The 26581-nt window shown below is 38.0% G+C and overlaps 1 protein-coding gene and 1 long non-coding RNA gene across 5 annotated transcripts in view; one reads left to right on the forward strand and one right to left on the reverse strand.

Annotated features, from left to right (window-relative positions):
• LOC139970935 (uncharacterized) overlaps window positions 1–25636 on the forward strand; it is a 29265-nt gene extending 3629 nt beyond the window's left edge. Inside the window, exons 2-3 of the long non-coding RNA XR_011794257.1 lie at window positions 12486–12535; window positions 20828–25636. This is a non-coding gene — a long non-coding RNA (uncharacterized lncRNA). The remainder of the gene's footprint in view (window positions 1–12485; window positions 12536–20827) is intronic.
• Window positions 1–26581, reverse strand: part of LOC139970934 (uncharacterized) — a 67505-nt gene that overhangs the window by 39639 nt on the left and 1285 nt on the right. For all 4 annotated transcript variants that reach the window (XM_071977011.1, XM_071977012.1, XM_071977009.1 and 1 more), the window contains exons 2-3: window positions 20204–20292; window positions 1127–1292 (exon numbers count right to left, since the gene is read on the reverse strand). In XM_071977011.1, the coding sequence (XP_071833112.1) occupies window positions 1127–1292; window positions 20204–20292 (255 nt within the window). The remainder of the gene's footprint in view (window positions 1–1126; window positions 1293–20203; window positions 20293–26581) is intronic.

Consider the following 26581-nt stretch of genomic DNA (forward strand, 5'->3'; position numbering starts at 1 on the left):
ATAAAATAGGGTACACAGATATACAGAGGATTTTATTTGTTGGTTATTACGTGTATCTTGCAAGTTATGTGTAAATATATACTTTGTCAGAAAAGTCTTGGCTGGTTAAGAGCCTGGGCAAGGAAAGCCAAGCAACTTGTTCCACTCTCAAACCCCCCAATCCCTCCCCCCCTTACATCAAAGACTGTATATCGAGTGATCATGACAATGTTACTTCAAGTGAGTATCATGAGACCCTTGGTAAGGGAATATATGCTACACATGATCAGGTTCTAAAAGGCTGGTGAGCAATGTGTAAATTGTTAATAAACAAAAATGCCAAATGCACTGCAAATGGCAATTTACAATATTAAGCAATTTTCAAGATTCCAAATAATTTACATACATTGCATAAAGTTAAAAAAAAATACTAGCTGTGACATTTAAAGCAACATTAACCTTTAGAAGGTTAATGTTAAGTTGACTTTTTCTTTTGTAATTCACAAAATTTAACTATTTAAAGGTGTGAATGTTAATAATTAGTCAACAGTCTGTAACCTTGAAATTTTAAACTTTTAGTATTTTAAGGAAATTCCTCACCAAAAAAGGAAAATCAGAGCAAAATCATCTGAGTTTCATGGATTTATGCAGCATATGTTGAAAATAAACTGTACATGTCACATGCTTGCAGTGACCCAATTCCAAGACATAAACCAAACTCAAATACACCCAAGCTCAGTTGGGAGTCACAAAACAGCTTATTATTTGACAAGAATGTGGACTGGAAAAATAAGGACAAATTAGAGTTCACCAATGTTTTCAAGAGATAGGAAATTTCTCAGTTTTTTTTGAAGCAATGCAAAGTTTTTTTTGAAGCATAAAAATGTAATACATACAGGGAATTCACTTCACACTCTGGTCATAATCACCACATGTTTGGGTCAATTCCTCATGGTGCAGTAAATTTATCCTTTATCAGTCAGTACTATAGTATAAGTTACATTCAGCATCTAGAAACCTCCCCAAATGCCAAAACGGAATTTTAATCTGTTGACTAAGGGCTGTAAAAGTTTAGAAATAAAATGTCACGACCTTTCGATGGATGTTACAAATTGACTTGGGATTTGGATTTATGTACTGTACAAACCTTTGACAACCCTCTGTTTCTCTGTATGCATACATTTTCCCAAGTCACCACAAGTATATTGGTCGGTTTAAACTTTCTGGATGGAAAATATCTTGAGGTTTCTTCCCCAGCTCTAGACAGATCATCTTCCTTTGAGCTAGTCCTATACCAAATTCTTCCCTTTTTACTGAAAAAAGAAAGAAAATAAGGAGAAATATCATCAAAGTGAAGTGAAATACAAACAAAAAATATAATTAGGAAAGAGCTCTTGTCATTTACATGGTTGATGATAGAAAGTGAAAGGCTGCAATGACAAGAGAGCAGAGGTCATGTCAGAGGTCATGTCAAGAGCCAATCCTTCTGACATGTTACTACTGTTCAGCTGCTATCAATCAGGGCCAGCTTAGAAAGTTGGAAGAATATCTACCCCCAGATCTGAACATCTTTCAAATCGCTCAGATAGCAAACTATCTGTACTTGCAGTAATGTTTGTACATCTCTTGCAGTGGTGATGGATACATATCGTGTTGCTATGGCATCTTCTACCTACACAAAGATGCTAGGATAACAAAATGTAACGAATCATGGATAACATTCTGACAGGCACTGGCACATAAACATGCAGACAACTCTCCTCACAATAGTATCAAAACATGTCAGTAACTACAGACAGCAACTACAGACAGAATGGAGGGGGGAGGGGCAAACCAACATCCGCGCCTAAAAAAAAAAAATATATGGATGTGTGTACACTGGAGAGAATTGTTAAAGAGACTTGCTACAGTCTGACCTCTCAGTTTCCATTCTTGTAATGTCTCTGCAAACTCAAATAATGAAATTTATTATCTCTATAATTTGGAAGAGTACACAGTGTGTAAATAATCTGAGATGATACAGCAGGACCCAACACAACATTATTGGGTTTGTTTAGTCCACCACCCCTTTTCCCTCACCCCCTCCCCTCCCCCCCCCATCCTCTGCTGCCTCTTCTTAGTTCCTGTTTCATCTGCAAATTATTGAAACAGTTAGTGTCCGAATAAAGTTGAAACCTTTACCAGTGGGTTATTCTATTACAATCTAGCCATTTCAGTTCTCCTTTAAAGCAAATCAACTTGGAATCTGTCTGGGCCATTAGCCTTGTTTAATGACTACATTAAACAGACTCCTCATGTTATGACAAAGTTGGCTAATGTCTTCCCATCAATAATAAGGTGTCAAACATTATGTCAGAAATGTTTCCATGCTGTATCTATATATCCATGATCCAAACAATGATACAACTTATACATTGATACAGTTTCATCCCAGTGGCGGAGCTAGGGGTATTGGTCAGGGGGCGAGAATGGCCTGTAGGGGCGCTTTCGAAACTATCTAAGTGGAGTGCCACTCTAGGTTGGCGCGGAGCGTACAGAAATTTTTTGAGTAAAGATACTCCCTAGATCGCCAAAATGACCCTTTCCATCACACTGATCATGGAGCGGCGTATAACGTACACTGCATGCCGACTTAAAGTTTAGTGTTCATTACTATTTCAGCCACTCTGTGTGGCGTATCGTCTAAAAATAGATCTAAAACCCTGTACAGTTCTTGGAAATATTTTCGTACAACGGAAGTGCCGATAAATTAAAGACCGCCGTTAGAGCATTTTGTCAAACAATTACACCAACAAAATGTGACAAATGTCAAGAGGTAGGTGAGAGCGCAATAAAAAGGTCAATAATCGCGAATAAGTAAAACGTGGTGAAAAGCTGAAAGGGCGCCAGCAGTCCATGTGAGTCCGTCAGGGGGGCATCCGCCCCCTCTGACTGTATGGACGCTCTGCCACAGTTTCATCCCAAATATATGCTAGCTGAAAAGGCCAAAAGTGGTCATCTAAAAAAACTTTTGAGATCCTTGATTTTACTGCCACTCTGTAGTAACACTCACCCAAGACAATTATCATGGTTATATTATTTTTCCATTAACCCTCCATTTCACTGTATAATTTGAAGGATTGCATCAGTGCAAAAGTTAACTGTTACAGATTTTCAGTAGCTTTTAAGCTTGCAAAAACACTGCAGCGGAGATTTACCTACATCTCTCTCTCTGATAAACTGTCAGAAAGAAACAACGATTGTTATCACATCATCAAGCTAGGCTCTCGTTGGTATAAACAGCTGCTATCGGACTTCAAAAGCAGCTCTAGGCATTACATATTAAAGAAACAATGAAACTATATCTAGGATGTTGTAGGAATTCAGCTATCAGAAAAGGAGGAGGGTCTTTCATCTGGGAGCAAATCCACAATATTTCCACCAAATTGGTCAAGAGTAAAAATTATAAAACTTACTGGATGGTAGAATGAGAAGGAAGGCCATTGACCGAGTATGACTGGTCACTGAGGGTGCACAGTGTTAAAAGATTACCAGGGCATACTAGACACGGTAGAATGCAGTGCTAAGGTTGTGGGGAGACAGGTAAGCGGGGAGCGAAGTAAATAGAAATAAATACAAAATGATCTGATTCTGCCATAGTTGATCTGTCACTCTTTGAGTGAAATCAACTTCACAGAATTAATATCTGACGAAGAGCATATCGCAGAGGGAAACGCTGACTTTCAGTATTCAAAAATTATTTTCCCTTGACCGGACAGGGTTTATCAAATCAGGTAAATAAACAGACAAGCAACTATATAGAATGTGCCCTAATTGTAGCCACTAATTTTCATAACCTCTCCACACAGTATGTTTTCAAATTCATCATAGAAAACCCTGAGAATTACAGCCATGAGACAGCAAGTATGACAGGGTGAAATGTATATTTTGAGGTCACCAGGTTCATTCACACATGGAAATCGTCACACCACTTACAAATGGTCACCTTATGTTACAACAAGGACAAGATCCAGGTTCAGTAGACAACATATGTGACTGTGTTACAGCCCAACTGATGGCTAGTAGTATAATTTAATATATAAAGTAGTCCAGATGCTCACCATGGAAATACTGTACAATTTGCAATGACAGTATGTTGTGCAAGAGTATCTACTTGAATGACCAGAATTCATCTTCTGGACGTGAAATAAAGGTAGTATTTTTTGTCCCCAAAATAGGAAAGAAAGTCAAGTTAAACTGTCACTTAGAAAATATTCATACGTCAAGAAGCATTTTACAGCCAGACACACTCAAACTCTTAAGTTACCTTCCTTGAGACATTCTAATTATTGTTGATAACTTCATTTTTTTAAAACACCTAAATCGCAACGGTCTGGAAACAAGGCTGGCGACCTTCGACAATCATCACTACTTTCAACCTTTCAGCTTACTCAATTAAAATTGATTTAGAATTAAATTAAATAAGTTCTAATCGTTAGTTTACTGCCAAATGTTGGTGAGGAACAAATACGAAATCACATCTTCAATTCTTCAGTGAATACACTGATGTATCCATGATGGCAATTATGCAATATCTAACACTTAAGTTCTAATTACCAACTACATGTGATTAATTTAATGCTTAAACAGGCTAAGTCTCCAAGAACAAAACAAAACAGAATCATTATATGACTAACATTCTCATTAAAAATTCATTTGAGGATGGTGAAGGGGGGGGGGGAAGGGAATGAGGGGAATCTTGGAAGATGTTCTAGTTTGATCAACAATCTGTGATCTCATTTTGGGTGATACTTGGTACAGAAGGATTGGTAGAATTGGCCAACCAAATGCAAAAATCTGTTCCCAGTATTTATATCTTTTTCACATATAACATACAAACTTTGCAGAACTATTTTTAACTTTTCTTTGTTAGTGCTTCATTGCCATACTTTACTTTCTGATGGGTTCACAGCAACATTTCACTATTTACAATTGATCACAGTGATATGGGGGACCACACATGTGTACAAACTACCTTGAAATACTGTCACATCTACCCACTACAGTAAGTACCAGTAGAGTACAGTGTTCTACAAATTTCAACTGGATATCTCATTCACTGTTTGCTCAAATTCAACTTACCAGCTGCACTAAGAATGAGAATTAGGTCAAAATGAGCATGGTAGCCTAGAATAATATAAGGGGTGTAAGGAAGTCAACTCCAAGTTATACTATAAAGGTAAACTATTTCAGTGGTGTGCACAAAAGGGGTGGGGTCATGTCCTCACCTCCATCATCAGTTGGGGGGAAAATGTTCAGTCGGGTGAATTTCAAAACTCCTCAATCCCACAGCCACACTCTTCTTTTTAACATTTGAATCTGTTGCCAACCCTTCGATAATAGGTTCATGCCACTGCATAACTCAGTCAAGGGGGGGTGGGCGGATTTCCATTCCGCCCCCCCCCCCCGCACCTTTGAAATCCTGGGCACATCACTGAATACTTTCTCAAAGGGACCATACTGATTGGAATCAAAACAATTGATAAGTAATATAGACCTAAGTACATGCAAGGTTTTAGAACTTTTGAACTGCAAAACCACATCATTCATGACAAAACTGAATATTACTGCCTAAAAGGACAATAAGTTGTCTGTTCATCAATCAACACTGTAATCTCTGATAGAAACCATACGGAATGAGGGTTCTCTTCAGTATTTTGAACCTCTAACAAACATACATGGCACATATACAGCTGTACACTCTTAAGGCAACATAGCTTACAAGCAAAAGTTCCCCTGGGTAAACTATGTCTAGACTAACAACTGAAGCCATAGTTTCAAATGCATGATGGTTAAAAAACTTTGCAATAAAACAAAGCAAGTAACTTTTCATTGTTAATGCATTAAGAGGTCAATGAAGACTATAAGGCCTGGGAATACTGAACATTCAATGACATTAACTGTTGCTGGTATTATAAAGTTTTTTTTTCTTTTTCTTTTTTTTCTTTATTAAAATTAAGAGATGGAAGATAATTTTTATCATCTCCAAGGCCATCTACGTTTAGGATCAGTTGTTTCGTTGTGATGCAGTATAATACAGGCCGCAATAGTTCTACAAACTTGCATAAAAACTGACCCAATTTTGCACTTGTAATTGTTTTCAAAGTACTAGCAGGAAACAGACGTGAGGGTATGAATTTCGATAACTTCCTCGCAAAATAATTCCCACACTTTTATCAATAACATCTGCTTCAATGGTCGCCACCATGCAACAGCTACTAGCTTAAACCACAACCAACCCACATGTTTCAAATTTTACCTGGGCGCTGTCTTTGGAGTTGTATAAAGGAGACAGGAATGTTAACAAATGTGTGTAATGAGTGAATCATATCACACAACCAATACTGACCAGCTAGCTGGCTGCATGTTCTCATAGATCTCCTCCTCGCTATCAGCAGCAGCATCTGCTGGCCATACTCTCAAACTTTCTGCATCTTGTCAAACTCCAGTGAGGTCACACTATTAAAACTCTGCCTTGTCACATTTCGGGGAGATTTTACAACTACAGTTAGGTTATAACCTTTTGGTTTCCTTCTGTTCTTGATAAGTAGATAAGTAGCAGACTACTTCAGAGCAAGTTCAATGCTAAACTTAAGTATATGTGTGTGTATTTATATATATATATATATATATATATATATATATATATATATATAAATATATCAACTATAAACTATATACTTGTTATTTATACAAACTGAATTAATTTAAAGTAATTCCAGAGGGAAATTTAGTTTTGACTAATGGTATAGCGTATAAATACTAAAGCATCCTGAGGGAAATTTGCATGCAAAATTTCTGTATTGCTTTCATCAAAATGGTGATAGTTGAAATTGTCACGTTTGTTCCATAAGTTTGTTTCAAGCTAACAGGTGTAATGTCATAGTTGCACACTGGTATACAGCAAAACGGTTCATTTTCTTTACTGTTCACTCTAATATCATTTTTTGACCTTCGTTTGGATAGGGTTTCAACTTTGCTTTAGGGGACGCAAAGTTATCAGTCCCCCATTGACTATATAGTTTATTCCTGTTTTAATGAAACATTCCAAGTCTGAAAAAGAAAATTACATCATGAACTGTTTTCAAGAACAACTTAAAAAATGTGTTACTGTGCCTCTATTACATCACACCTGCTTGTTTCACGTTCACTTTTGGTACAAAACAGGGGGGTCAACTGCCTATTGTCTCAAAAGCAATGCATGGGACTTGAATGTAAGTTTCATCAGGATGTGTAGAATATGTGTGTTCCTCTTTCATTGGCCAGAAATAAATTTTCACTTGGCCAATCCTTTGAAGCATTGTAGCGAACTTTATGTAGCATTTAAATGGTCAGCTATTACTATATGCAATTATTTTAAATGGGTGAATGACCACAGTCACAGCAGGTGAATGAGGTGCTCTGTGTAGCACTTATATACATTTGTCAAGACCTGTTAGTGTTGCAAACCACAAAGTGTCTGCAGCAAATTCTTAAAAAATGTCTCAAGTACTCCAACAATAAAGAAGGCTTGCCTTGATTTGGTTCTTGCCTGCTCGTACACTCAACTGACTGTAACCTCTCAGATCGTGTTCCTCTACTACTCCAACTCTTTATAGAGGGGATTATTGAATTATAAACTTTAGAAACAGACATAACTTCCACACTGAGCTACCATGGATCATGTTTACTACTTTTTGTGTGTGCTCCATCAGGGGACCTCAGGGCCTATCAGTCTCATTTCAGAAATCAACATCATTTTAATCTATACTTTTAATATTCTGTGTTCATTACATCAGTTCTGCTTAATATGCTGGCTTCATAGGCGTAGGAGGCGGGTGGCTGCAGCTTCCCCAACCAACTATTTTGGTGAAAATTCGGGCAATATGCTGATAATTTTTCGGGCACCTACTGGAAGAAGAATAATTTGCAGTGTGTTTTTCATTTTTTTGGGGGGTGAAAATTCGGGCAATATGCTGATAATTTTTCGGGCACCTACTGGAAGAAGAATAATTTGCAGTGTGTTTTTCATTTTTTGGGGGGGTGAAAATTCGGGCAATATGCTGATAATTTTTCGAGCACCTACTGAAAGAAGAATAATTTGCAGTGTGTTTTTCGAATTTTTTGGTGAAAATTCGGGCAATATGCTGATAATTTTTTCGGGCACCTACTGAAAGAAGAATAATTTGCAGTGTTTTTTTCAATTTTTTGGGTGAAAGTTTGGGCAATATGCTGAAAATTTTTCAGGCACCTACCAGTGGCGGAGCGTCCATACAGTTAGAGGACTCAAATGGACTGCTGGTGCCCTTTTCAGCTAGTTACCCCTTTTTACTTATTCGCGATTATTGACTTTTTTATTGCGCTCTCAAATACCTATTGACATTTGTCACGTTTTGTTGGTGCAATTTTCTGACAAATGGAGATGACAGTACCTATTTATTCTTTGTTTATCTGCAAATTAGCTAGGCCTGGAAAGGGTCATTTCCGGCGATCTAGGGAGTATCTTTACTCAAAAAATTTTTGTGTACGCTCCGCGCCAACCTGTGGTGGCGCTCCACTTAGACAGTGTCGAAAGGGCCCCTACAGACCATTCTCTCCCCCCTGACCAATTCCCCTAGCTCCGCCACTGGTACCTACTGAAAGAAGAATAATTTGCAATGTGTTTTTCAATGGTTAAACTTATATTATTATTATTATTATCATTGTTGTTGTAACGACTTCCCCAATAATTATTACCAATATGGAAGGGTAATAACACGGAAAACGATTTTATGTTATTTGCATGTGATGTAATAACCGATGAATGCCTATATGATATGCACATTGACATGTGGAACGCGCGCTGAGCGCACGAAAAATTTTGGTTGTATTTTTTCGGGCAAGTCGTTACAGCCCCCCCAAATCAAATGAGGCTCCTACGCCTATGGCTGGCTTCCAATAACGTGTGACAATCACTGTGTTCACATCGTCATCAGATCAGTCTGATGATGAGCATGTTGTCAGATCTTTGATGTGCACCTGGAGGGGGCTAATGCACACCCATGGGGGGGTGGGGGTATGGCGAGACTTGGGAGGGGATTCACATATATGTTAGCTGAAGTTTGTGGTATTTGTGCAGTACTGTGCAATCTTAAAGTTTCAGGGGGACATCTCCCTATCAAAATATCAAACTAATTCAAAAATTTCATACATTTATGATACCAACAACTACTAGGAGGATGTGGCATTGACCAAACCCACCCCCCCCCCCCAAAAAAAAACTGCAATTTTGCTAAGCAATCTGCAAGTTCAATCACCAGAAGATCTGTTAAACTCCCAAAACTGCAAATATAATGTATTGTACACAACTCTGCACATGCATTACCCCTATCATGATTTCTACTTTCATGTTTAAATTTACTATTTAACAGGCCAAACTATACCCACCGTAAATAGCTGATACAATAAAACAAGATACATGTTATGGTGATACTTCAGGCATATATCTATAGTCCAACCCATATATCTCACACGAACTCATCCAAGCACTATCTATTAATTATAATATCTCAGAGATAGATGTTATGATATCAAAGTCCGGTTATATCGATCCCCTGGTATGTCAAAGTAATCACTCCAGGCAATAAGTATAAAAGACGAATCCTGTATCGACCTACAGCCTCACAGCACTAAGCCAGTTAGTGTTAACTACTGTATGCTGTTTTTACCCTGGCAGGGTGATAGTTCCATGACCAGTTACAATATTTTATAAATTTATGCTTCATTTTTCCTTTTCCTTATCAAGAGAAATCTCCCATATAGAGTAACACAGGAATCAAGTAAGTGGTCCATGAAGTAAAAACTTTATGTACCATCCTTAAAAACCCACCCAGGGAGATAACATTTTGTAACTTTACCACTGTATCTTGTCACTGCTAGGATGCGGGTTAATCTGGGATGGGGTTATAATCCCGATCCCACCACACAAGGTGGATCTTGCACTTCTAAAAATTAGACCGAGAATTTTATTTTTGAGCCAAAAAAAATTATGGTAATTGTTTGATCATTCGACAGTACCCCAATACAATTTTTTTGTTTTAATTCAGTTTTTTTATCTATGAATGTTATGTTCTGTATTTATATACCGAATTACTGATATTCACTCACACATAAAATAAATACAACCCCTAAATAACTGTCCTAACTGGAACTGCGGGGATCAACAATCATATAAGTGAGCTGTTTCCAATCTACCGAGATTGCATGGCTAACACTGGGAGGACCAACCAACATATATAGATATATAACAGACATACAGTATGGGCTACAAGGATCATCTAGGGTTAACCACACTCAAAATTCAACACACTTTGGACAATGCAACTCAAAGCTCAAATATACTTAGTCCTAATGAGTAGGCTTATAGGTCAGCCCTAGTAAAGGAGCCCCATTTAAAATTGACCATGGCAATATAAACAACTTCAAGGGATTGGAGTTTGATTATTTACCTTAAGAAAATAACTCCAGTGAGAGGAATTGCTTTTAGATTTAGTATATAACCGAACAGGTGGAACATCATGAGACTGTTTACAAACCTGCATCCTCTTCATGAAGTGTTCTGCAGTGTTTGTAGAGAGGAAGAATCTCCCCAACCCCCAACCGTCCTATGAAGCTAGTTGATAAAAACAATCAAAAGAACCCAGATAACTAACTGTATGAACCTGCAGTATAGTACATGACATGGAAAGCTGATAATTAGCTGCCTATCTTGAAATGTTCAGAGCTGTTGGTGATGGGAAAACTAAAACTGATATAATTTTGGACCTTATAATTTCTTTCACACCTGGAATTTGAAATTGTAGAGCTTTAGTGAATACAATGACATCCTAAGGTCTGTTCTCCCATAGACGTTGTTATCCCGCATGTTAATATAAAAACAGAAAGTTAACCTGCGAGAGTTAGTGATAGGTACTCATCTACCATGGTGTAAATGAAGATTGAAGTTTGGGAAGGTTGTCAGCATGTACAACACCAATAACAAAACTCATACTTCCAACAAAATACAGGGTACACGGTAAATTAATTAGCTCAGGTCTGTCAATTACCTACAGCTGTTGGAAACCTCAAGGTTGGTGTCTGATGATCCACAAAGTCTCCTCCTTCAGTGGAGTTGCAACATTGTACAACCCCCCACCCACCCCACCCCCCATTCTACTATGTCTAGGGGATGCCCGAAGCAAGTGTAAAATCTGCTTGAGGCGATAAATGTAGAAAATTCTTATCTTAAAATAGTTCAATAAACATTGGTAATCAATGCCTTAGAACATTTCTCTTTCATGAGGCAGAAATAAATTTTCATCTCAGGGACTGTCCTATTCATGGCAAAGGATGACACTAGAATGTCCCTGTGAATATTTCAAAAATTCAGCACAAGCCCCTGATAAAATCTTTAAGAAGAGGGGAGGTGGGGTGTTCAACACTACTAGAGGATCCCCTCCCCCAACCCCTCCCCCCAACAATGGGTATAAAATTTGAAACACCACCTTTGGTCTGCATTAAGCTACCATTTAATATGGAAGCTTCCAGCTTTGGTTTACCTCCGACCTGAGAAAAGATACAGTTAATATTAGCTCCGGATTAAATAATCAAGGTAAATTACAAAACATAACCTTACCAATCAAATCAATTAGTAAAATCAAGTACGCTCGTTGGAAATCTCTTTATCTTCATTGTAGCAATCAGTGAGTAAGTGACCTTACCACCAGGTTAAGACTCAACCGCACTAGTTGTTGGGTACAACAAAAGATACAGATGTAGGACTCTTTATGAAAGGATATGGTACAATTTACAGTACAAAAGCTTAATGGGGCAATGAATGAGAAGGCAGAGGGGGGGGGGGGGGGAGACAGTGAAACAATAAGTTGTAATTTATCAATGCGTCAATCAGCACCAGGCATACTATAACAATAACTTATGTACATTTTAAAGTTCTTGCAGTATACGGTTTGAAAATAATTGGCCGCCCACTTGAAGGCGTAAGTCACAAAAGAAAATTTAAACACAGACCAATATATACAGTGACAGCTGTTAGACCAAATAATTTGAATCTAACTAGAATTTCATTTCATCTTTTTCTTGTCTTTCTGTTGCTCTACACAACTGAATTTTTTGAAGTCATATCATTTTCATATAGCTGGCCCTTTTGAATTTTGATTACTGAATAGGTTAATTATTAGGCGACAGAGTTTTGAAGTGGCATACTAAACAAAAATGTGTAATATACACTTGGCAAGGTCTCATATACAATAGCATTTTTCAAACAGCTAATTTCAGAAAAGTGCAGCGAGACTGTAAGTGCGGACGCTAATACTGAGCACAGAGCTTTGGGTGTTATTAAGTAATCTTTCTTACCTAAACCGACTGTAGTCTAGAAACCTCTTTTAACAATCTGTTTTTAAATTCTTAAATGGCCTTGTTATCTTGTTTTCTGTTTTGTTTTTTCTTGACAGTTCTGAATGGAATGCAACGCAACCAACGGAAGAAAAACAGCGGCTCCATGGTTAGTGAAAACCATGGAATTATTTATCCTGGCATGACAGAGGAACTAAGTCACAGGATATCCTTTGACCAAAGCACTGTCTATATCAATATTGTTGCTGGTGGCTTCATCATGGTCTCCAACAGGTCACTACAACTAGTGATACATCATAATCTACAATACAGTGCGGTCTTTAATCGGCATGGCTGTTTTTGAGAACCAGATTGGGCCTGGGACAATTATGTCACCGAGAGAGAGGACCAAGCTGTATGCCACCAAAAGTCCTTTTTGAAGTCTATTATTTTTCCTTCGTTATGCAGATTAGGATAAATTATATTCTTTTCCCTATATTACCCAGGTGTCCCTACTTTTCAACCCTCTTCCCCACCCCCTCCGGACTGTAGCAATTGATCGACCCATGACTAACCTCTTGTCTGACAGACTACATTTTTCAAACGAAATCCTTAACTTTTAAGTTTTTTTTCATCAAAGTTTGAAGAGTTAATTTTTAAGGAGACTTCAGACGAATACAGCACACTGCCATCCATGCCATGTCCCCGTTTACAACCAAGACTTGATGAATTGCGTCCGTCCATAGTGATCGTATTCTGGCATACATTTGTTATACCTGTACTAGTTGCAACCTCTAGTAACTATCTAGAGCAGAGAGACACTTTGAGACCAGTCATTCAAACTTTAACCAGTGGGAATTCTCCTTGAGTCCTTGTATTCATAACTCATGCATTTGCCCTTGTGCTAATGTACCAGTCTATTCTGCTAACACAAGACACTGCTACTTCATCCCCTATTACCACCAGATATAATACTCCGTATCTTTTATCTTACCTTGTAAATGCAAACCCTAGATATATTCTGTGCCCTTCTGAAAATGATTACAACCAGCTGGAATATATTTTTCCCCCCTTTACTTTTCATGTGGAGAGAGTCTACACTGATTCTGTCATAGAATCTGATGCCTAGCTTACCGCACATAAAAACCTTGGCTACTTATACCCTCTCTGTCAGCTGGCAAACTTATTCAGGTCAAGTACCGCAAATTACAAAGAGTTGCATTGATACCATGAAAGAATTTATGATATTGAAATCTATGGGATGCTCTCTCTCTCCAAATTGCTGGTGGATATTTTCAGGGTTCAGTGTCTAAGAGAAGGAGGGAGGGAGAAAGAGAGAAAGCAATACTTCTCCCAAAGAACTAGGTTCAACTAGAACTTGAGAGATTAACTTGTAACCTCTGGAAACCCCCTAGAGAGACACTTAACTCTGAGTCAGTCATTAAATGTGGCAACTGTAAGATTTGTCCAGTTTCAAATGTGGTTAGAGGTGAGACTTCACAGCAGGTCATCAAATCTGCTATTAATGGAACTTTTGTAACCAATCACAAAGGGTTATTTTATACAGCCTTTTTACCTGTCACAGGAGAGAGAGACAGCCTTGAACAACCACAATGATTCATATGTGACTTTTGAAAAATGTCTAGAATTGGTCATTATTATGGAAATCCTGTAGACGACCAAAAGCACAGTACTGCATAGTCAGCAACAAAAAAGTAAAATTGTACTTATGTTTTTCAGTCTTGTGGTAATGTGCTTGACCAACTAATACCATTCACACAAAGTCCCATACCCCCCCCCATCCTATTCCCACTATATCTCTTTTTATTTCTTCTAATATTTTAGCTATGGGCCAGTTTTCTTCCTTCTCCACATTGCTTTTCTTTTCTACTTCATGTAAGTTTATGGAAACATCACAACATATCGGCTCCAAAATGATAAGCCTGCTGAAATTGCTAAGAATTTTCAAAAGTACATTTCTGACAGAGTTCTTGGTCTCCACTTGAGGCTATTTCCAGATGTTGAAGGAGGTTCATACTTTTTATCTTTTTCCTTCTTAGCACTTAGAAGAAGGTTCGTACTTAATAGAGAATTAAATATGAAGACAGATCTATAAACCAAGTATGAAGTTAGTACCCACCATGAACTTTTTGAGTTACCGTGTTGGAATGCAAGTGTCACATACACACACACCATCGCATAGATTCAATGTGCCTCCAGCAAGGAATTAACCAGAGGGAAACCCTTCCCAGGGTTTACTTGCCTTTAAAAACACCACATATGCAGCACAAGAGTGCTATACAAGCTAAACCCTTGCTGTCACAGTTCATACTACAGATGGAGACCAGTATAAATCTAAATAAAACAAAACTGTTAGCAAACTGGTTATCCACAACAGCGCCTGTGTAATGGATTGTGTAAAAGTAAGAGGGTCTGACGTTTCGATCCTAGCAGGATCTTCTTCACAGGCTGTAAAGTATAAATTTACAAAGAGTCAGTGCTGACATGGTTTGATGATTGTGTGACATTTACCACAACGATGATAGGAAGACAGAGGGACATTGTTTGTTGTTGGTGACTTATTTTTGCCTGCTCGCTCTAACAACAAAGAGCTGAATCTGCATTTGTTATACATGGTAGTTAAAGGGTGTGAAGATTGCCCAAAAAGAAACATCACATGCTGGTAGTCTGACCTAGTTTCGAATGAGGTGTAACAGAAGTGTTAGACACCACCATCGATACCAGAAAATACACACACATGGCTTGCTACCATCGGTACTTAGACACTAGTGTACAATCAATACATACAGCTGCGATCAATACCCACAGCACAGTGTAAAAACAATACAGCGATGGACATCTCAGGTCCAGCTAAATATAACAAGGTATCACGTTTCATTACTGTACCGTCTGCATTTTGTAGCGACACGAACAAAACGTCACTTGCAAGCAAAGGAAAGTTAACTTTTTCAGATGGCTGCACGCGGTTTGGGGCGAGTATTCGAACAATGCCTTAAACTTGATGAGATCCATTTGAGATTTTCACATTTTACCCTCTGCTAACCCCAAATTAACTTTGACCTCCACCCAAAACAATAGGGTTCTGATACCAATTTTGGGGAAGCCACATGCCATATATGAGAATTGCTGAGGCTACCTCCCTTGAGATATGGTGTTTACATGCTAGGGCATCACATGCACATACACACACACATGCCAACTTGACTACATAGGTTATTTGCCTGCCTTATGGCAAGTAACCAAAAAAGGAAGTGAATTATCAAGTAAAAATCTTCTCTCCACCTCAATTAGAATACACCATCATCTCTTGTTGACTTTTCCCATTCTTATATCTTTCCTCCTTTACTATAACTTTGTTACCTTCTATTCCAGTTTATTAAAAAGAAGGTATTTAAAGCTGTCAATAAACCACCAGGGGATTAAGAATGAAAGCTACCTCACTGATTTCAATTACTTTTAATCCGAAGCCACTTATTCCATTCTAAACAGCTTAAACTCTATAGACTCAGTCGGTGTTGATAAAAGGCTTACTTGTAAGTTTATACTTCCCCCTGATTAACTACACCATGCTTTAATTGCCTGATAGCTGCCAAGGGTAAAATGCTTTTAGATCAGACTTTTGTGCTAGGGTGCTGTACCAACTTTCAGTATTTTTCTACAGAACCTAAGGTATTACTTAAATTGAGTGCACTGGAGATGATTGAGAGCATCTTCAAGTCTATGGTACCTGGAAAGGGAGGGTGAAGGAGGGGGGGGGGGTGGATGAGTGAAAGTACAACTGATATAAACAAAAAACTAATGTGATTTAAAAATTCTTTAATTGATATTCAGAAAATTTTCCGTTTCTAACCTTCATGCTTCCCTCCCAATTCCATCCTTCATAACCTGGTATTCCACTAGGATCGCCAAAATGTCTAGGAGGGTTGCTAGATATTTGGAACAAATCATCATATTGCCAATGTACATAGCAAAAAGGGGGAATATGTTGAACATGAAATACAGTATACACTACTAAAGTTGGAAAATAAAATTCCATTTTCCAAATTCTGCAAAGCAACCTTCATATAATTTTTGAGTGGCATAGACCTATTTCCATGGCAACAACATTAGCTGCTGGAGGGTCACCAAGATGATCGAGGTGAAAATTGGGGTCACCATGCAAGCAAAACGTTTGAGGGGCTTTGTATCACTCCTAACACCACTGTCAATACAACATGCTAAATTTAGTGCAAATTTTGGAATTCATTTTATGTTCAACATGACAACTTACAGAGCACAAACATTTAACTTAGAATGTGATGGAGAGCATGTCAAATGTTTCCATAAATTGTATAGGATATTTTTTTATTAAAAACAGATCCACTGAATGAAATATACTAATAAATGAACAATATTGTCGGAGTTCACTTTCTACGGTTGTTCATCCATAATGTCTGAAAGTCTGTCATTCAATTCAGTTAAAGGGTGTGAACTCTCGCGCAAAAAGAAATGTCTAATGCCAGTAATCTGACCTAGTTTCGAATGAGGTGTAACAGAAGTGCTAGACACCACCATCGATCCCAGAAAATACACACACAGCTTGCTATCGTCGGTAATTAGACACTAGTGTACAGTCAGTACATACAGTTGTGGTCAGTACCCACAGTACAGTACAAACGATACAGCGATGGACATCTCAGGTATAACAAGGTATCACGTTTCATTACTATCTGCATTTTGTAGCGACAAGCAGAAAACTTCACTTGCAAAGCAATGGAAAGTTAACTTTTTCAGAGCGCGGCACGCGGTTTGGGGCCAGTCTTCAAAGCCTTAAAGTCTTGAAAAGTTCTTTTATTTCCCCGACCTCAGAGCGAATCGCCACCAATCAAGCTTCACTGACTTTTCAAGTGCATAAAATTAATTTAAAAAAAAAAAAACATTTACAAAAAATATATTTGTGCATCAACCTTAGCAAAAATGCCTGTCTCCCATATATCTGGAGGACAATCTTGTCTCAAATGAAGAGCCGACCACCATGTGTTCTCCATACTTTGAAGTGTTGTATGTTCCCAGTACTCAACAAGAAGATCAGTACCTTCTCTGCATACCACCGGTCTGTTCAACAGCTGAACACTATGACTCCCAGGGCGTATTGATTTCTCTTTATTAATCAGTCAATGGGTGTGACTCAGAAGGCCAAAGGGTTTTCCATTTATTGTGATAACTACTAGCCTACTACATAATGAAACAAGTCAGAAATCGAATGGGGGCCATTTAACTATTTTCATGCCTTGAACTGAAGTGAATCAATTTCACAGTACTTACAAGTCAGACTTGGACAATTTCAAAAGGGACATGTATACAAAGTGAAGTTAAAAGAGGCATCACTCGATCCATCAAACTTCGGTGAAGCCTTTATCTTGGTGTCAGAGTCTACATCACCGATTGTTTAAAAACTTGTGAACATAAACTGAAATTACTTTATATGGCAATAGTGAGGACTGAAGTATATGGGATTGTCACAAACTCATCAGCACGGTGCACGAAATTAGACGCTGACCCAAACCTCAAAATCTGTGGTGAAATGTTCGGCAGGGATTACCGCTCGATTCAACCTCGGAGAAGCGGCTCGAAGACCGAATACACCTCCAGGCGATCTACCTTGAGGCCTAAGCCTACTTTGTATTTGAACCTCTAGACAAAAGCTGCAATTGTGATGAATTATGTGATTATTGCTTCATTTTTATTGTTTTTTTACTGGAAACAATTACCAGCCTACTGCATCACAGGCGAGTGGATGATATTGTTTAAAGTACGGTCAATAGACATATTAAACAATCAAGTGTCAAATTTCTACTCTTGATTGGAACAGCACTACAACAACGACCTTGCATATGAATTCAGTAACGAAACACAACCCAGTTCTGCAAGGAGCCATCTGCACTGTACTTTTAAACTCCTACTGTAGGTCACAGTACAGCATGTTCACATTGAGATACAGTACATTTACAAAGAGAAGTGACATGGGCTTCCGTTTTGGAAAGTTGCAAGGTGTAGTATCTGTTTATCTTTGGCTTTCAATCTTCAGCTTGATACCACCAACTTTAAGGTCATGCATGACTTTACCAGTTCAAAGAGATGGATGTTTAAGGCCAACTGATAACTTCCTTTTCCACCACCAATCCCACAATAATTGCTTTCAAAGGGAAGCTTTCAGATATATCTGTCAGAAATGACAACATGAGACGACAAAGTTTCAGGCCAACGCAAAACTGTGCACGGAGTGACTTCTTCCGCAGAGTGACAAGTGGTGAAAGTGCCACCAATCGGTAATGTGCGTTAAATAAACACACGGACAGCTTCTGTCTAGTCTACCATCAGAAGGTTCACTGCGGCCCTTGTCGAACATAATTTACATTAAAAACTGCACGTAAGAAACCATCACTTGTCTGATACACAGCAATGTTCTTATAATTATGCAAACACCGTGGAAGGAATGATGAAAAACTATTGGAACATTAACATACTTTCAGTTTGAAGAAAGTGAAATACAAGGTCACTGTTATGAGCCAGTGATATTCCTAGAGTATATTTTCGTTGACAGTTCTCACAGGATTTACAGTTAGAATGCCTTGCCTCTCTGGCTTAACAGATGAGCAACTGTGGCTCATAAGATGGGTCTTCAGATCCCAAATCCAACCTTTATGTAACAGTACAGGCCTACCAGTTGCATTAAGGCATTTATCCATGAATATGAAGACAAGAATTGTGCCACCACTTTGGTGCCTTCTAGGGGGGGGGCACTATTACTTCAGGAGGTATGGATACTCATGCTTTCATCCTGAACCAGCTTCGATTTCATTCCGCTCTGAACTTACCAGCGATCTTAACGTGTCTAATGACTATGCTAGGAATATCATAATAATGGTAGCTTAAACCCTGTATAAACGTCAACTACCAATTCACTGCCACCTTTGAATAATTTCCACTCACTGAGATATTTAGATTTCAAAATTTCCAAGAGTGTGGGAAAACTGGTGAGTCACCACAATTAACCCCCAAGAAAAGTACAGGACAGGTATTGTATGTATACCTTGTGCAAACTGTTGGCAAATTCTTAGGCTGCTCAAACTTGGGAGTCAACACTAATGGTTTCATTACTGACTATTCATTGCATGACATCTGGAAGAGATAGCTTTACACTGTATCCAGCATATATATATATATCCCCAAACCACTGCTCAGATTCTACATAATGTAATACATAAAGCACACTACAGTACTGCAGTACCTCAGCACCAGCACTAACAGCACCAGCATTACACCAGCACAGTACTACAACACCAGTACTACACCAGCACAGTACTATAGCACCAGTACCACACCAGCACTACAGCACCAGCATAGTACTACAGCACCAGTACTACACCACAGCACCAGCACTACACCAGCTCATTACAGCACCAGCACAGTACTACAGCACCAGTAGTACACCAGCACTAGAGCACCAGCACAGTACCACAGCACCAGTTCTACACCAGCTCACTACAGCACCATTACAGTACTACAGCACCAGTACCACACCAGCACTACAGCACCAGCACTACAGCACCAGTACTACACCACAGCACCAGCACTACACCAGCTCACTACAGCACCAGCACAGTACTACAGCACCAGTACTACACCAGCACTAGAGCACCAGCACAGTACCACAGCACCAGTACTACACCAGCTCACTACAGCACCATTACAGTCCTACAGCACCAGTACTACACCAGCACATTGTATTTTACTGTACTGTACTACATCAGCATAGACTGCATTCAATACAAACCTGTTGTCAATGTCAGCATAGAAAGGAGCAATCATTCGACTCTGAGGTTCTGCTGGTGTATCAAATAGTATAGCGCCTTTGGTAGATATCTGTTTGAGAAAAGGAAAAAAATAAATAACATGCCACGATTAAAGACAAACAAAATCAGAGCGCTTTTGTCTATTCTTTCCCCCTTTCATTTAAGTTATTAAATAGGTACCATTACTACATTTAACAGCACCATAGAAAATGAATTATTCGAAAATGAATTATTATTATGTGCCTTTACTTTTATTGCTCACCCAAGGGAAAATTGTTCCCGCCAATAGTAAAAATTCACACCTGTTCTGACGGATTTCCTTAAAAAAATTAATAATACAAAGTTTCCCTTAGGTTATCATCATGAATTTGACACCTTTCTTTTTAACCATAAAAGCCTTTCCAATGCAGCTTCAGAATATGTCATAAGGCCAGACAATGGCTTCATAAATACCTAAATTTCTTTTGTTGAACTGTTGTTTTAACCAAACATTTTCCCCCTCTCTCTCTCTCTTTCTCTCTCCGTATGAAACAACCTCTGTTTTCTTACTTTTTTGTAAAAATCCGATCAAAAGGATTTTTCTGTAATATTTCCCCTTTTTACAGGTCAGACTCAGACAGTGGAAGAATCTACTATGAGTCATTACAGAAATGATAACATGGCCCATCCATGGAAGATCAGATGCTCTCTCCTACAGTACCTACACATACCAAAGCTGCATCTTACTGTACCATCAATGACCAGGCAAGATTTGAAATTAAGGAAAAATATTCAAGTTATCCCATAAACATTTTTTTTTTTTTTGTGGCAATTTATGAAGTATATGATATCAGAAATTGCTCGGGGGAGCTACAGTGATTGAATGCAATTGTACATTAACCAGTCTAATTTAAGTAACGCTGTCATGTGATTAGCATGATCAGTACTAGTTTTTCATCATTACTGCCAGCATTTACTTTAGCATACTAAATCTTCTTAAAGAGTTATTTTTAAAGTATTTTCATGTAGGTTCTGGCTTTGCCTTCTTCTTTCCAGACATAGGTGTAAATTCACTACTGTAGATAATTTAACTGTCCAAATGCATGATGGCAATACAATCCTGTATATTCCGTTTGCAAACCTTGGCTTCCTGGCCATATGTAATATGGGAACTGGTTAAAATTAGACAGTTACCACAGTGGTGGAAAAATTTGACTACTGTACATGAAGAACATGCCAAAAATTCACCACCCCTACAATTAAGTTTCGCTGTTGACTGCAACCAAAACATTGTGAATGACTGTCATAGTTAATGGTGCAGTTCACTGAGAAGCATTAAACAATGAAGTATAAAAGTACAACTAAGGAACACAGTTCAGTAGGTTGTAAGACTCAGGAATAGTTTTATATTCATGAGATCTGTGATGATTTCCTTATCACTGTTTATGTAACTTTAATTTTACTCCTCCAAAATCTCCAAATCTCTCAATACAGTCAAGCTACCATCCATTCTTGGTGCAGGAAGTTAAAAATCAACTTTATCATCTAGCACGAAAGTTTTTAAGGAACATCTTTAAAAGTCTGCAGTTTTAACGCAACAGACAGGAAATGCCTTTGTTAGGACAGGATTCCTATCTGTTCTATTACTTTCTGCCATAAATGCTTTGATGTGTGGATGGACGTTCTGACAAGCACTCAGGACGAAAGCTACTTCACAGGCCTATTAAATATGCAGGCCTATTTAACTTAGCTAAGGTCAATTACCACACACTAAGCTCATTACTGACCTACTTTAAACTGCATCAATTACAGGTTGAATGCCCAGGTTGTTTTATTTTAAGTTTGCTTTCTTTACTAAATTTCTTTTCTTTAGTTATATATATCAGAAGCTGTATTTGATACCACTTTACTGTACAGTAAGTGTAGCAAAATTTATCTTCCACATCCTTGGCCTCAGAAAACTATCAATTTAACAAGTAAATTTACACATACTAATAACTCTTCACTTCTACTGGTTTTTCTACAACATTTCTAAATAAATGTTTACCTTAAATTTATATTTGACATTCACAAGCATGCATCATCATTCTACCAGCTTTGAAGGGTATAGTTTTCCTGGTGCATACTGTACATAGCAAAATAAAATCTGCAAAATAGGCAAGTTGCTACACAAATGCAAATATATGTACTGTACATGTTAGTGAAGTGTTTGTACAATGCAGAACCATGGTGAACCATTACCACGGTACCCTACCACGTTACTATCAAACCAGTGTCTTCATAAAGATTTATCAATTTCAAAACTGCTACTGTATCTATCTATACTCATATATGGCAGTGGCGGAGCTAAGGGTATTGGTCAGGGTGGCGAGAATGGTCTGTAGGAGCGCTTTCGACAATGTTATCTAAGCGGAGCGCCGCCACAGAAATTTTTTGAGTAAAGATACTCCCTAGATCGCCGGAAATGACCCTTTCCGGGCCTTGCTAATTTGCAGATAAACGAAGAATAAATAGGAGTCATCGCCATTTTGTCAGAAAATTACACCAACAAAATGTGACAAATGTCAATAGGTAGATGAGAGCGCTATAAAAGTCAATAATCGCGAATAAGTAAAAAGTAGTAAAAAGCTGAAAAGGGCACCAGCAGTCCATTTGGGTCCGTCAGGGGGGGGCATCCTCCCCCCCTGACTGTATGGACACTCCGCCACTGATATACGGTTTAATCCCTATTCCTGTGATTGGCATGATATGACCAGAATATCTGTACAGGTTTCAAAGCATATCTTGGACGTTAAAACCCGTTCAATAAGATTATCCTTTGAAATGACCATCTTCCTCCCTTACCCCTTTCCTGCTTAACTTCCATGAGTAATAGTCTCCTCCGCACTCAGCAAATTTCATAATGAGGCTGTTTGCCTTAATCAAACATAAATTATTCTTCCTGTGAATCCTGTCTTACCATTTATTTAGCAGTGGTAACTGTTAGTTTAGTGTTATGTCAAGAGGAAGGACTCCAGACTCCACAGCTCAATCAAATAACAGAAAACTCTAATAAGATTAAATAGCAATTCCCCTTTCCCTGCAGATATGTTTAGATGAACAAAGGACACTATTTGATCACAGAGAAAGTCCAGTGAAGGTTCTCTGGACTGCTTTAATTGATGGTGTACCCATTAGACATTCCACTAATATACTCTATTAGGATCTGAAGAGTGCAACAACCTAGACAGACTGGTATGTCTGGGTATGTTTGAAATGAAATGATTACATTTCTGAAGGATGGGTGATGGGGGGGGGGACAGGTTTTATACTGTATACAGGTATATTTATGGAAAAGTGTTCAAATATTTGAAAAATTGTTCAATATTCCTTTTATCTAAATTACCTTTATAGTGGTTAATGACAAAGTCACTCGAGAAAAGGGGGAAAATGATCACCAAACCTTGCATTGTAACTTAAAGGATATTAAAATGAAGACATCAGTTACTTATAAAACTTTTTCATGTGTTTAAGTTTTACCTTTAAAGGAACCATCCAAGGGTGGCCTCTTCTTTACAAGAATTTAAGAGAACATATTTGGGCTACATTATTAATATTTATAAAACAATGCTTTAACAATTAACATAAAGTTATGCCTGCACTGAGGTGCTCACATCATTATGCCTGAAGCCTTAAAGGAGCATTCCAGAATTATAGCACTGTTTAAAGGTGAATATCTTGAAAACCTAAATGGCTTTATTGACACATCAATTTCTACTTTTCTTATCTATAACATATCAAGACTAAAATTCTGCCGAAAGTCCCCATTTAAATAACATCAAGGACTGGGAGGAATGATGTTTCCCTTTAATAGTATTGTGACATGCATCATTTGCATTAAAGCTGTATCATGATGGGAGTTCTATCACACATTGGTGCTGTGGCTAAGTGGATTTGAAGCAACGAGGCATTGCAATCAGGAGGTTCGGGGTTCGATCCTCAGTTGGGGCATAGCGAGGTAGGTATTTTCATCCAAGAACAATCTACGGTTTTCCTATCTGAAATGACTTTCTAAATTGATTGGATTGGAAGCCACCCTGCATAAAAGTTGTAATCTATTAGCCCTTGCAGGCTTCTCCCACATTCCTGGTCGCTTACAGTAAGCGTCATAAAAATAGCTGCCTGATTACATTGAGGTGAGTTCCATATGCACAAGTGCGTATTTCAAAGTACATAATTAACATAATACTGAAGATAATTTAAGACAAATCATCAACACTGATCCAGAAGTTAAGCAAGCATGTTCGAAATGGAAATTTGTTTTCTCAAACATGCCCTTTATGGAGATATCTGAGACTGAGCTCCAAATTATTCCCAGAGATTGCAGAGTGTTTTAAAACTGTATTTTCACATAAAACTTCCTTACTAGGTATGTACAGTATCCTTTCGAGGTGGCAATAAAAATACTTGTTACAGTTTGAACATGTTGGACCACTATGTGACTATCTAGCATATATAGGGGGGGCAATACTGATGACCTTTGACATTTCATTCCTACTTTGAATTATTTTTGTATCATGGCTTTAACATTCAAAATAATACATAGTTTACTGCTACAATTGCCATCTCCCATAAACATCATGAGGAAGAAGATCTGTAGACTTCTAAGGTCGATATTACAAACGATCAAAAGTGTGTAATAACTTTTAAACGATGATGGCCAATTAGCATATCCAGTAATTTTGGGTTCACCGTATATATTAACTTTTGTTATTAATTTAGCTTGTTGATGGCCGTGATTCTGTTATAATTTACAGCCTTTAAATGCTTTACTTTTAAGACACAACATGCAATTTCTTTGTTAACTTTAATGTGCAGCACCTAAAGCTCTTTGGAAACCTTTACGACCCTCTTGGTGAATGAACCACCAAGAATGAAAGTTCCCTTGGAAAATGTCAACTATATGCAGATCAATTATTGCAAAAAGGGATACAAGTTTTAAAGAATAGGTAACACTGTTTAGAAAAGCACAATAAGCCATTGATCGGATTGGCAAAAGCCTATTCAACAGGTAAAGCTGGCACAGAATAACACAGGAAGTGTATGGAACAAAAGCCAGAAGCAGTGATGTGGTAAGAAAATCTATTCAGCCCACACACATGGTGGTATTCTATTATTGAGTCCAGGCCTCACATTCAGGACCTTAAGTGCAGCAGGTACTGCATTGAAGGACAGATTTCACATTATTTATGCAACTGAGTTCCAAAAAGACTGAAGATGAACCATGGGAAGAAACCAAGAAGATAACCATTTTGATCTTTGTAAAAAAAAATTAAAAACGGTTTGGATGGCCTATAAATACGAATGTTGAAGTTACGCATCAATGAAATTGATATTATGAGTAGTTGCACATCAACTGATATTCGCACCAAAATTCAATTATTAGTTCAGTAATATAACTTCCAATGTTATTCCCCCCACCCCCCCCTTTTTTGATCCCAATAGTTGAGTTGATGTTAAGGGAGTTTAAAGTCCCATTCTAGGGTTGAGACAGTATTAAATATGACATAACTTGTGGGAAACAATTTGAAAGTTCACTGGAGTCACCAACCTGAATTCAGTAGCAACATTTAATTTGGGTGAGCCTTTTACTTCAATTTTTCTCTTCCATTCAAATTCATGAAATCTATGTCAAATTATGAGATGGATGTGGTATGACAAACAGATGAAGTATGACAATTACAAAACTGATGAGAAACTTCTTGACAGATAAATATTTAATTCATATTCAACCTGCAACCTAGACAATAGGAGATATGGCTCATGAAGGCCCAAAGGGCCCATCCAGAAGTAGCGGCCATTTCAGTGGAATACTAATGGACATTAGAGGATTTATATATAGGACTAGGTCAAATGTATACCTGAAGTTGGGTTTTTGTAGAGATGATAAAGGTAAGAGAGGAGGGTCAACATAAATTTAAATTCCATCAGTGTGATTTGCATAGGAATGTACAAATTATCATAAATGATCATTTCTTAGCTTATCGTGAGATTGAAATTTTCTCTCGTCTGAAGTGCAGTGCCATGGAATACGATAGATTGTAAAGGCACAATAACAATAGTACATGTATGAAACTTCCTATGTGTACAGTACGTAAGTCACAAGCATGCATGGCATTTAAAATTATCTGTTATCTGCAGACCTGTCCATAACAGCTTTGGACTGCCCTTCTTTGAAATTCCAAAGAGAAAAGGACACCAATTTGATCCATAGATGCTCTGTCACAATTTTATAATTCTATTCTCGAGAGTTCAAAGAGCAAGCTTCACAATCTTATTTCAACATCTCAACCTATCTGCCCTTCCCTTTTTAAGCATATTGTATTACCCTTTCAAACACC

This window comes from Apostichopus japonicus, chromosome 8 (assembly GCF_037975245.1).
Source record: "Apostichopus japonicus isolate 1M-3 chromosome 8, ASM3797524v1, whole genome shotgun sequence".
Taxonomy (NCBI): Eukaryota; Metazoa; Echinodermata; class Holothuroidea; order Aspidochirotida; family Stichopodidae; genus Apostichopus; species Apostichopus japonicus.